The 13,569-nt window shown below is 44.0% G+C and overlaps 2 protein-coding genes across 5 annotated transcripts in view; one reads left to right on the forward strand and one right to left on the reverse strand.

Annotated features, from left to right (window-relative positions):
* thrb (thyroid hormone receptor beta) overlaps positions 1-3,851 on the forward strand; it is a 223,012-nt gene extending 219,161 nt beyond the window's left edge. The window contains exon 9 of the transcript XR_007249830.1: positions 3,539-3,851. The gene's annotated coding sequence lies outside the window, so the exon portion shown is untranslated. The remainder of the gene's footprint in view (positions 1-3,538) is intronic.
* LOC125463434 (nuclear receptor subfamily 1 group D member 2-like) overlaps positions 1-5,214 on the reverse strand; it is a 30,388-nt gene extending 25,174 nt beyond the window's left edge. For 2 of the 4 annotated variants that reach the window (XM_048554715.1, XM_048554705.2), the window contains exon 1: positions 4,901-5,212. In XM_048554715.1, the coding sequence (XP_048410672.1) occupies positions 4,901-4,919 (19 nt within the window). In that variant the 5' untranslated portion in view covers positions 4,920-5,212. Of the gene's footprint in view, positions 1-3,740; positions 4,228-4,900 lie in introns of those variants that run through there. The other 2 variants (XM_048554711.2, XM_059654400.1) reach the window with 2 other exon arrangements.
* Between the last annotated feature and the right edge of the window lie 8,355 nt (positions 5,215-13,569).

Consider the following 13,569-nt stretch of genomic DNA (forward strand, 5'->3'; position numbering starts at 1 on the left):
AAATGGCTCTGACCATACATTTCCATCACAGAACTAATTGCAATCCATGCCAATGAAGCATGGAAGAGAACTGAGAAGACTGTCACATATTGAGTCTTTCATGAGTGTCACCCTTGTAAGATCTTAGGCATCAGAACGTGTCAAGTGACAACAACATCTCTGCAACTACCTTGTGAAGTCCTCTAGGAATCTTCTGTGCTTCAATAAGGTCACCTCTCAAATCTTCAAAATTCCAATGAATACAGACCTAACCTACTCCAACTCTTATAAAATGATCCCGCCATTATTAGGATTAATCCTGTGAATCTTCACTGACTGTCTCCAGTGCTAGCATACCTTTCCTGAGATAAGGAGACCAAAACCATTCACAGTATTCCAGGTGCGAATTAACTAGTGCCTTGTACAATTTTAGTAAAACATTCCTAATTTTATTAAGGGCAGGAGAAAGCTACTTGGCCCTTATGCCAGCTCCAATATGGAACAGAATCACAGCTGATCAAATTACTCCACATTCAAACTTACTTATCAATAGTTTATCTATTGATCTATGCCTTCAAAATATTCAGACACTGCTTCTGCCATCTTTTGACGAAGAGAGTTAGAGGTTGCCAAATTATGACAGAGATTAGGAGTAATTTCTTCTCTGAGAGTAATAAATCTGCAGAATTTTTGACTACAGAGGGCTATCAAGGCCAGCTCATATGGGAAGCAAAGGTCATGAGGAAAAGGCATCAAAGTGGAGTCGAGGATTATTAGGTATGAATGGCAGAACAGACTTGATGGGCTGAATGGCCTACTTCTGATTCTATATTTTGTGATCTAGAGTATTCAGAAATTATCACAACCAATCTAAACTTCCAGAATATATTGGAAGTGTCTTTAAAACTATCAACTATGGAAATTATAATTTTAAACGTTCTAACAGTGCAATAGAACTTGAAACAGCCCAGTGGATTTTGCTTTATAATTTCCATTTCAAAACTTATCTATCACCTGCCCAATTAGTAGTGATTCAAGACACAGATTTTTGCTAAGTGGGGTATAAAAAGATCTGAACAGCAACAAAGACTTCTAATACCATTGTAAATTGATTCAGTGCTCCACACTTCACCTGGAATTTGTCAGTACTTGTTTACTTCAGCTAATGACTCGCCTAAAAATATAACGTATCCACTATAAACTTGAAACAGATGTTTGCTCCAAAGCAGTACCCCTGCAGTTACAATCCAGGTATTTCTGCTATAACATAAGGCACAGTGGTAGTATGGCACACTGACCTCTATATTGCCGAGGCCAAACGCCAACTCTCCGACACCTCCTCCTACCACCCCCTTGATCATGACCCCACCCCCAAGCACCAAACCCATCTCCAATACCATCCATGACCTCATCACCTCAGGGGACCTCCCACCCACAGCCTCCAACTTTATTGTTCCCCAACCCCACACGGCCCATTTCTATTTCCTTCCAAAAATCCACAAACCCGCCTGCCCTGGTCGACCTATTGTCTCAGCCTGTTCCTGCCCCACCAAACTCATCATCCACCTATTCTGGACTCCATTTTCTCCCCTTTGATCCAGGAACTCCCCACCTACGTCCGTGACACCACCCACGCCCTCCACCTCCTCCAGGACTTCCAATTTTCTGGCCCCCAACACCTTATTTTCACCATGGACATCCAGTCCCTATACACCTGTCTTCCTCGTGCGGAATGGCCTCAAGGCCTTCCGCATCTTCCTGTCCCGCAGGCCTAACCAGTCACCCTCCTCCGCCTAACCGAACTCGTCCTCACCCTCAACAACTTCTCTTTCGCTTCCTCCCACTTCCTACAGACAAAGCGGATGGCCATGGGTACCCGCATGGGCCCAAGCTAAGCCTGCCCCTTTGTAGGTTACGTGGAATAGTCCCTCTTCCACTGCTACACAGGCTCCAAACCCCACCTCTTCCTCCGTTACATTGATGACTGTATCGGCGCTGCCGCTTGCTCCCCAGAAGAGCTCGAACAGTTCATCCACTTCACCAACACCTTCCATCCCAATCTCAAGTTCATCTGGGCCATCTCCAACATATCCCTCACCCTCCTGGACCTCAGTCTCCATTTCAGGTAACCAGCTAAAAACTGATGTCCATTTCAAGCCCACTGACTCCCACAGCTACCTCGAATATACACCTCCTCCCACCCACCCTCCTGCAAAAATTCCATCCCCTATTCCCAATTCCTCCGCCCCGAGGATGAGGCATTCCACTCCCGCACATCCCAGATGTCCACATTCTTCAAGGACCGCAACTTATCCACCCCGCAGTGGTCGAGAACACCCTTGACGACGTCTCCCGCATTTCCCGCAACACATCCCTCACACCCCACCCCCACCACAACCCTCACACCCCACCCCCACCACAACTGCCCAAAGAGGATCCCCCTCGTTCTCACACACCACCCCACCAAGCTCCGGATACAACGCATCATCCTCCTACACTTCTGCCATCTACAATCCGACCCCACCACCCAAGACATTTTTCCATCCCCACCCTTGTCTGCCTTCCGGAGAGACCACTCTCTCCATGACTCCCTTGTCCGCTCCACATTCCCCTCCAACCCCACGACACGCGGCACCTTCCCCTGCAACCGCAGGAAGTGCTACACTTGCCCCCACACCTCCTCCCTCACCCACATCCCAGGCCCCAAGATTACTTTCCATACTAAGCAGATGTTCACCAGCACATCTGCCAATGTGGTATACTGTATCCACTGTACCCGGTGTGGCTTCTTCTACATTGGGGAAACCAAGCAGAGGCTTGGGGACCACTTTGTTGAACACCTCCACTCGGTTCGCAATAAACAACTGCACCTCCCAGTCACGAACCATTTTAACTCCCCCCTCCCATTCCTTAGGCGACATGTCCATCATGGGCTTTATGCAGTGCCACAATGACGTCACCCGAAGGTTGCAGGAACAGCAACTCATATTCCGCTTGGGAACCCTGCAGCCCAATGGTATCAATGTGGACTTCACAAGCTTCGAAATCTCCCCTTCCCCCACTGCATCCCAAAATCAGCCCAGCTCGTCCCCTTCCCCCACTACATCCCAAAACCAGCCCAGCTCGTCCCCGCCTCCCTAACCTGTTCTTCTTCTCACCTATCCCCTCCTCCCACCTCAAGCCACACCTCCATTTCCTACCTACTAACCTCATCCCGCCTCCTTGACCTGTCCGTCCTCCCCAGACTGACCTATCCCCTCCCTACCTATACTCACCTATCTTCATTTCTCTCCATCTTCGGTCCACCTCCCCCTCTCTCCCTATTTATTCCAGAACATTCTCCCCATCCCCCTCTCTGATGAAGGGTCTAGGCCCAAAACGTCAGCTTTTGTGCTCCTGAGATGCTGCTGGGCCTGTTGTGTTCATCCAGCTTCACACTTTGTTATTTTGTTAACACAAATTGGCTGTAAGGTGACTGATGAATAGTGGACGCTGTTTGAATAACGCAAGCTTTCTACTGTACAGTATAGTGATTTTCCTATAACACTATTTTCTACAGCAATTTTCTATAGCACGAGGTCGCAGAAGCATACAACCACCGTGTTATTGGAGAACTACTTGTATGCAGAATATGGGGAGCAAAAGGGGTAACAAATCCCCAGAAGAGGCACAGACATGAAGGGCAGAAAGGCCTCCTTCTGAGGAAGGGTCACTGGACCTGAAATGTTAACTCTGAATTGTCTCCAGAGATGTTGTCAGACCTGGTGAGATTTTCCAGCTATTTCAGTTTCCCAGCATCCACAGTTCTTTTCGGTTGTTTTTTAAATGTAAGAGATACTGGTGTTGGACCGGAGTCGACAAAGTCAGAAGTCGAATGAACAACACCTCGCAAGCGTGTGATTATTCAAATAAACTGGATTGTAAACTGGTGTCCCGTAGCCTTTCGACTTGCAGTTACTTTGGCCTCTATCTGTGCCGTGACTCCTCGGAGCTTCAAACCAGGCCAAAATCTTTCAGAAGTTTTAAATGTCGAAACATCTTCCCATCGTCGAACCCTCGCCAATTTAAAACGTCGGCCTGTTTTGGTTTAAGCCGCATGCGTACGTGAGGTGATCCAGCAATGACTGCGACAACTGACATCCTCATGTCGGTTGGGTGGGGAGGGGGGAAACAGCGCGCTTCGCTGCACTTCCGGCCGTGGCCAATGCCGTTGTGGGAGCCGCCTCGCTGTCCTTCTGCAAGAGGTGGAAACGTTGGTGGGGGGTGGGGGGCGGGTGGCGAGGAGCGGGGAGGAGCACGTGCTCCGTCCTCGCGGCAGAAATTGGGTCACGTAAACACGGAGGTTACTCCGGTCACATGCGGCCGCCGCGAGCTCCCGGGGGAAGTTCCTTTGTGCGAGTGTGACGTCACGCGGGAGCCCCGCGCGGCCAATGGCTCGCCGCGCTCATGGCAGCGTAAACACAAGGCGCACGTGGGTCAGCGGCGCAAATCCATGTGAGGAGTTGCAAGACTTCATGCAAGCGGCCGGAAGGGGCGAAACTCTTCTACACACACAGTCACTTACTCACCGACCGACCTTTGTTGCAGAGCGAGGGGCGGAGAGGGTGGAAAAACAGAAAGCTTATTTTGCGAACGCCTCCCCCACTACACGTACAAAATGAAACCAAATCCTACGAGACGAGACAGAAAAAACTAACGACGATCCATTCCGGAGCCGCCGGGCCACTGGTCCTTAAAGCCTCCGCCATCTACTTCGCTTCTCAAACTGATGATCGAGCACATCCTAACATTTATGTTCTCAAACAACGCAAACCAAAACAGACTGTATACCCGCAATATCCGTTTCCACCAAGTCTTGTTTGGATTGGATTTAAAGTGCATGCACAGAAAAACAAAACAATGCAAAAAATCAAAATTTTACCTGCACCATTGCCATCCATTGCAGTAAATATAAGAAACCGCCGTTTTACACAAGTAATCTTAGCAGTACGTTCCTGTTCAAAGCAACAAAAATCGTTTCGGAGCTTAATTTATCCTGTTCTCTTAATCCCCATGCATCTCGTTATCTCCGTTGATGAGTTCCCAATCTTCTATTCTTTCCCCTTACAGCTATATATTATTCTCAGCAAAGTGCAGTGCCCTTGCCAGCAGTGTACTTCAATCCAATGTACCTGCAGCTGGACTCAACGACAATGACTCAGTGTGTCAGCTCTTTGCTGCTCCAGCTTGCCATGTGATCCGTTTCCCATTGGCCCCGCCCCCGCTCTTGGGCCTCCCTTTGCCCTAGTAACATACTTTCTAAAATAAGTTTAGTGAGCCAGGCCTACGGGAAAAGAAATTGCGTGGTGGGGCTAGGGAAAGCAGAAAGCTAGTTTGAAATAATTCAAAACGCTCACTCGGTTATTTTCGGCTGTACGTGTTTCCCATTTCTGAACATTTTCGCGTCTCCTCACAAATGTTGCAGAGTAGCCACTGCAGGAATTCACCAACGCCATTTAGCTACGTCTACATACACATTGCATCATGGCTAGCATAGATCCGATATATCTGGAAAAGAAAACAATAACTTTGGAATTTTATTTCAAGCCAATATGCAACACTAAGTTATGAAAACTGAAGATTTTTACATTGAGCTTACTAAAATTTGATTGAAGTTTGTATTAAACATCAGCGATTGTGGCAATATCAAGAATGCTGTGCTTTGATAAATTGTATTTTATTGTATATTTTTAACACATACATTTATTGTATTTTTCTAGAATTATAATAATAGTGTGCAGTTTCTTTGCCTGTCTGAAATGTTTGTCTGTTAGTGGACATATTTGGAGGCAAGACCTTGCCCATGTGAAGCATGTCCGGTTTCAGAAATGTTTTTGACTGGGTCAATGTCACAACTTTTTTTAAATTGTTTCAGGAATGTGATTGCTAACAGCAATTCTTTGAAACCCAAATCCATCTTTTTGAATCAAACTTCAAGGAATGTGACCTTTGTCCACATATTTGGTGCAGCAGCATTAAGGACTGTGGCTGGTGGAGAAATAAAAGAAGTTGGAGGTAAGCACCCAGGCTTCAGTCAAGCAAGGTTTCAACTTGATCTCTGTCTGGAGTACAGTCAGACAGGGTTGGGTGCTGAATCTGCCCTCTTCTCGGGTCAGGTCAGGGGAAGTGCAAATCTCTCTTCCTGCTGATGATACGATCAAGAGGTGCCAACTCTCTGTTTCCAGGATACAGTACAGGTGGCATAAAATGGCAGATTGGCTCGGATTTTACAGGTACAACATCAAGATAAGGCAATAATGAAACCAACCAGGGATTGGTTCCATAGCGAGGCTGGGATTGCAAAGGATGGCATGGAGGGAATGGATGAAAGGGAATTATTTAAGTATTCAAAAAATGTACAATTAATTTGCAAAGTCTTTGGTGAATAAATGACCAGAAATTTTGTATTTTAAGTAGTACTGCTGCAATAAAGCTATTCATTACTCTTCAAATATTTTGCAAGTCTGATACTATGTATAGAGGATCAGTTGGCCAGCATATAGTTTCAAAATAACACCAACAGTATAGGTTCAATTCCTGTTCTGGTTGAGGTAGACGTTCGGAATACCTCATCATCTTAACTGTGAGTGGAAGGCAATGGCAAAATATTTTTGACAGAAACTGACAAGGAATCAGAATGAAGGATTAGCAGACAATTGGCCAAGGGTCTGCCTTTGAGCAGACCACATATGAAATGTATATTATATATATATAAATATTTGTGGTCTCAATTCTAACATTGAATCAAGAAGCATTGAATAGAGGGAAGACCTGTTGAAGTATGAAGAGAGAGTAAGAGAACAAAAATGCTTTTGTGGTTGCTGGAAGGAAAACTGGAGCAGGAGCAATTGGGGGGAAAAAAGTTTCCAACAAGAAGTCTTCTTTTTCCTAACTGTCCCTTCTCCAACTTTCTTTCCAGCCATATTTTATTTTTACTCTCTCTCTTCAAACTTGGACAGGTCTTCCCTCTATTCAGTGCTCCCTGATAGAAAATAGATTAGATTAGATTAGATTCCCTATAGTGTGTAAACAGGCCCTTCGGCCCAACAAGTCCACACCGCCCTTTGGAGTATCCCACCCAGATCCATCCCCATCCCCCTATAACCCACACACCCCTGAACACTATGGGCAATTTAGCAGGCCGATCCACCTAGCCTGCACATCTTTGGACTGTGGGAGGAAACCGGAGCACCCGGAGGAAACCCATGCAGACACGGGGAGAACGTGCAAACTCCACACAGACAGTTACCCGAGGCTGGAATTGAACCCGGGTCCCTGGTGCTGTGAGGCTGCAGTGCTAACCACTGAGCCACCACGCCTGCTTGAAAATAAGCCACATTCAGAATCAGAGTCTGAAGCTGAATCCTACTATTCTCTACTAACGTGAAATAGTTTACAAACTTGGTATTCTGGTAGTTATTTTAATTTTCTAATTTAATTTCAAAATCTGCAAGACTGATAATTAATTTGAAAGCTTACAAGTTGACCAAATACTAATCAATGTTACTTTTAAGGTATTTTTAAGTATTTGTAATCCAATGTCAACAGCTTAGTATCAAAGATGTCTGTTTTGTAACTGCAAGAATGATCCAAGACATATTTACTACCTTAACTTTGGAAATTTTAGTTAATATTTGTGGGAGTATGTTTTGCAGTTTCATTCATTTTTTTTCTGAGAACTGCAAAACAATGCCCTTGCCAATGGTGCATTGGCATTTAACACTGAAATCTCAAAATAAAACAGCACAGATAAACTCAATTTTGGCATTACACTATTTAAACGCACATTCATATGAGTCAGTTCTTAGAGACTGATGCAAATTGGTGAGACCGATTTGAGATTATTCTCCATAGATAACTGAAAGATAACCATATTAGGTAGCTATTTTACTGAATAGATTAAAACAATGGCTTTAATATCTGATTAACCCAGCAGTAGAGCCTGCATTATAAGGAGCAGATAGTGCATATCCAAACAAGGTGGAAATGTCCACTCGTTATATCGATTTCGGTTGAAAAACAAGCCATTGTTTGTGCCTGTTCCAGGCATTCAAATGCTTTGCCTACGCAAACAGGAAACCTAACAGCTGCATGAAGGTACCTCTGCAAATTTGGGCAGACCTAAATGCAGCCAGCACGAGACTAGGTAGATTCAGAGAAAAAGCAGTTTAACCATTTTAATGTTGAAAGATGGCTCCATAACTAAAACACTGGTGCCAGCTATCAAAACCCACACCCCTACTCATTTACCTCATCCACCCATTGGTTACAACTATGACCTCAATTACCTTCACCTTTAAGAGCTCCTCCTGTCAACTCAGCAGCCCAAATTTGAAAATCTTCTCCCTGGGAACAGCCTGTAACATATGTATGTTATAGCTTAATATAAATGAGGCCCAACTCAATATCGGACATGACATGGGCATCCTGATTAAATTCCTGCGTCCGGTTCATGCAAATAGCTCTGCATAAATTAATTTCTGCTCTTATATGCATGTCGGTGTGAGGTTTCTTTAAGCTCCGATGGCTAAAAGGCTGATGTACAGTTCAGCACTTGCTTCCTGTTCAAATGAGTAGGACCTGGGTCCTCAACCTGCACTTGTGAATGGAAAACAACTGCGGACCAAAAACGATAAAGACAGTGCCTCAGATTGAAGCATGGACACATTAAGCCAAAGGACCTGCATTTAAGCAGAGTTCACAGAACATGCCGTAGTTGGCGATAGCAATGTTTCCAGTACTAATGCAATCTCAACATTTTGAGCTGGGATTGATTAACCATTTGCTTGTTTTCAACTGTGAGGATAAATGTTTGCCCTCGGAAACGTCAGAACCATTAATCTTTGTAGACTTGTTATCCATTTCTGCTGTGCAGACTGCTCTTCAGTAAGTTTACATTGCACACTGGCAAGTGTCAGTCACTCTCAGGGATACACACCTGTTACAGGTATACGTTTTTATATCCTTTGGACAAAGCATTAGAACTACTTGCTGAAAGCAAAACTGAGAACTCATACTGTCACTAAATGGTGTCAAGAAGAATCATACCTCTTAGTTTTCAAGAAACTCCTCAACTTCAATGAAAAATCTGAGTTACATGAGTGTCAGAAGATTTTGTTTCTTCACAAAGCTCTACTGGTAGCCTTAAATCAATGAAAAAGCTACACCTTGACCTGCTGGCCATTTGTTTACTCATGACCTCAGCTCTAAGTTAAAAAAAAGTGGGCCTCCCTTGGGTCAAACAGAACCAGATTTATATCCCCTTTTAGCAAACCATTTCCTAGCCAATGATCTAGAAAGCTTGCCTCCCGTCCTGGTACAGAATGCTATATTTTGTATAAGTCTCGTAGTTAATTTAGAATTAACTCTTTAATTTCTTAGCATTCAGTCTGTTTACATTTTGAGAACACATTTAAAGCAGATCTAAGGGCGTTCTTCTCCAATTCCTTGAAAGGTTATATTTGCCTTCACACCTTGAAGAAGGCTGATAATTTATTTTCTCATTTTTCCTTTTCTGACAATTATTTCTCCCATTCAATGTTCTGGGAATATTTGGTTTATAGTTGAGGTTAATACTTTAGAGGTTATTTTAAATTCTGTGCAGGTTAAAGTTGTAAAAGTAACACTGGGCATTACAGATTGCCAGAACATCTCAAGAATTGATAGTTCAAAAGGTGACCCTTTCAGGTTGATGGTTTGAGTATTAGATATTCTGTGGTATGTGAATAACAAATTGAAAGTTTCTTTGGCCTGCAAGAAAGGTTCAAAAAGTCCAAATGAGAACAATGAGAAGCTTCTTGATCCTTGTTAAAGTAAAATCTATGATGATGTGTTAAATCAGCCTGAGATGTGATATTTGGTGGTGATGAACAAGATACAGAGATAAATAAGAAGTACTTAGGATTGTGTTATTATATTTTGTGAAGCTAATATGTTGGCAGTCCAGGGAAATGACCCATTTGATCTTATACGTATTACGAGACCATCAGTGTGAAGTGGAATGCATGACTGGATGCGTTTAAAGAATATGTTGACAGCAACTGTCTCATTTTGGAAGGGGAAATTTTGCATGAACCGGATGCAGAATGCATAACAACAGATCTTATTTTGGTTCAACGTAGGTGCTACAGTGATCAGCATGATTCTAGGATAGCATGTTGCCTCCCCTCATGCCAAAGTAAAGGATGTTATGGACATGACTTCAGGACAATCTTCTAGTGGAGTGTGAGATTGCAGTTCACTCTGGTACAAATGACTCCATGTAGGAATGGCACAGGTGACATTTGAACCCAGACCTCCTGACCCAGAAATAGGGACATTATCACTGTGTCATAAAAGCCACCTATTTTTAAATGGCAGTTCTTGTAAGGGCACTAGGAAGGTGAGCAGATCACAAGGTCAAATAGCCATTTCCCTGTTGCCCTTTCATCTACTTATTTTTAACAACTTGTTCAGATGTGTTATGAAATACCTCTGGTGAAGGTAAGACTCGAACCTGGGTCTTCTGGCTCAAAGATAAAGTCACATCACTGTACAACAGGTGCTCTCTCGGGACGGGCGAGACCCGTACAATCCAAAAAATCTATACCTGAACAGGACTTGCATGGAGATTTGCTAATCCTTTTGGAGATGTTTAAAGTAGATTACCAAGAGATGGGAACCTGAGGACAAATTTGATGGAACAAATGGGAGACAGAAACTTAGCAAATAATTCTGAAAGACAGAGGAATTACAGGTAAAAAAATTGGATAGCGCAAACTAATAGTATTAAGCCTTATATATGTGGATCAAGGAAAATATGAATGAGGTCGCTGCAGTTGCAGTCTGGTGAGTGAACTGGTGAGTATGGTGAGTATGTCCTGTAGGGCCTGTACCAGCAGTCAGATGATTCACAAATTATAATTTGGGGTGCTGCAAAGATAGCAGTCTTGGATCTGGGCACTGCCACCTCGGGGTTGTTTGTCAAAGTTAGTCAGAGCTCTGGGGCAAAAACGGTCCTGAGGATATACCCACTGATAAGGAGAGTGATTGGCTGGCCTGTAGGTATAGCTGGGGGAAATCACTGCCAAATGGTAGGTTGGGGACGGAAGCAGAGGCATTTGTGGAGATGCAAACAAGGACAGTGATGAGGGAAACCATGTTGTACAGGAGTATGGGGAACATCATCAGACAGGGTGGTGTGCTACAGGAGAGGGCGTTACGAGCATTGACCGTCACCATGGCCTCCCCAGGGGGAGTATAAAGCAGGTGGGTAAGCAGGGCTAAAGAGACAGGACAATTGGAGGTGAAGTTCAATATACCATAAGGTGGGGTCAAAATGGGCTGTCAGTATAGAGTAACGTAAAATATTCAAGGAGGCTCTAAGAGGGTGCCTGGTGATTTGCTTTCTCTGCTGTCATCCGCCATTCTGTAGTTGTGAAATACAACTGAAATCTGGCTGGGCCAAACAGTGGCAGTGTCAGTGTTATCTTGATGGGCAAAAGCATGGGAATCATGTCTGCTAGGGACAATTTGCAAACATTTCTTTGCACAAACACAGTGCATGCAGAGTGAACATACTTATGCATTAAATCTTGGTTAAGGGCAATTGTGCCTGCCATTGGTGCTTGCAAGTTTAAATTGGCATCTCAGCCATTTAGAAGTTAACAACAATAACAGAAAAGGGGATGAATACTGACCAAATGCATTCTATCACTTGTAGGACTTCCAAGGATGCTGTGAAATGAGGGGACATTGTTGCATAATATGTCAAGTAAGGTTGAGAATGGACTCTGATGAATTCAATGATACATGGGAATGGCTGATCTGGGTGTGAGATGAGAAGGGAGTCAGAGTGCACTCGGTACACTCTTTTGAATGTAGTGTGTTGGTTGCTCAGGTGGCCTGGTGCTTTCACTAATTTAGTGTAACATACTGCAACTGTAACCATGGTAGAGTGGAAGATAGGCCTACTGAAGCTGTGATTCTGCATCTTGGAGTAGTTGGGAGTTTAGTCAAACAGTGTGCCACATCATCCTGGTATGCTGTGTTCTCCCTATTGGAGCAGGCAAGAAGGTGGATGATAGATGCTGAGGATTTTGGGGAACAAAAGCCGTTCAAGTATAAGAATGAGGATATTAAGTTGGAGGTAGCTCTCTTTGGATGATGGAGTTCAGCTGCTTCAGGACCAACAAGGCAGGCCAGACCTGATTGACACCTGGTTCCAGTCGATGTTAGCTGGATGTAGAATGGATGTTAAGGTCAAGGTGCCAGTATTTAGTTCATATTGTGGATGCAAACCGCTTATATTTATTTCTTTTGTGTTCCCTTTGTTTACTGGCTGTGAATAAACACTCCTAGAGTCATTAAGTCATAGAGTCATATAGCATGGAAACAGACCCATTCGTCCAACTAGTCTAAGTCAAACATAGTCCCACCTTCCTGCTCCTGTCTCATATCCCTCTAAACCTTTCCTGTTCATGTACTTACGTATGTGTCTTTTAAATGTTGTAATTGTGCCCACATCCACTAATTCTGCAGGAAGTTCACTCCACACGCAAACAACTCTCTCTGTAAAAAATCTGCCCCTCATGTCTTTTTTAAATATCTCTCCTCTCACCTTAAAAGCATGTCCCCTAGTCTTGAAATCTTCCATCCTAGGGAAAGAACACCTACCATTAACCCTATCTATACCCCTCATGAATTTATAAGGTCATGTCTCAAGCAACCCTCCATCATCACAGTAGATGTTATCTATCTAGACTTCGAAAGGCCCTTGATACAGTGCCTCACGGGAGGCTGCTGAGCAAGGTGAGGGCCCATGGTGTTCGAGGTGAGCTACTGGCTTGGATTGAGGATTGGCTGTCTGACAGAAGGCAGAGAGTTGGGATAAAAGGCTCTTTTTCGGAATGGCAACCGGTGACGAGCGGTGTCGCGCAGGGTTCAGTGTTGGGGCCGCAGCTGTTCACCTTATATATTAATGATCTGGATGAAGGGACTGGGGGCATTCTGGTGAAGTTTGCCGATGATACGAAGATAGGTGAACAGGCAGGTAGTACTGAGGAGGTGGGGAAGCTGCAGAAAGATTTAGACAGTTTAGGAGAGTGGTCCAGGAAATGGCTGATGAAATTCAACGTGAGCAAATGTGAGGTCTTGCACTTTGGAAAAAAGAATACAGGCATGGACTATTTTCTAAACGGTGAGAAAATTCGCAAATCAGAAGTGCAAAGGGATCTGGGAGTGTTGGTCCAGGATTCTCTAAAGGTTAACTTGCAGGTAGAGTCCGTAATTAAGAAAGCGAATGTAATGTTGTCGTTTATCTCAAGAGGGTTGGCCTTACTTCCACTCCTATGTCTTATGGTCTTATCTGTGTCCTGCCATTAAGCTAATTATAGTAAGCTCACCCTGAATCCCATGTGAACTAACTCTACTAATTTGTTGACCATGTGGAACCTTATTGAAGGCTTTACTAAAGTCCAAGTAAGTAACGTTTATTTACTCTGCCCTGATCAATCTTTTTGATAACTTCATCAAAAAAACTCAATCAAGTTTGTGAGACATGATTTTCTTCAC

The sequence above is a fragment of the Stegostoma tigrinum genome, chromosome 2 (assembly GCF_030684315.1).
Source record: "Stegostoma tigrinum isolate sSteTig4 chromosome 2, sSteTig4.hap1, whole genome shotgun sequence".
Lineage (NCBI taxonomy): Eukaryota > Metazoa > Chordata > Chondrichthyes > Orectolobiformes > Stegostomatidae > Stegostoma > Stegostoma tigrinum.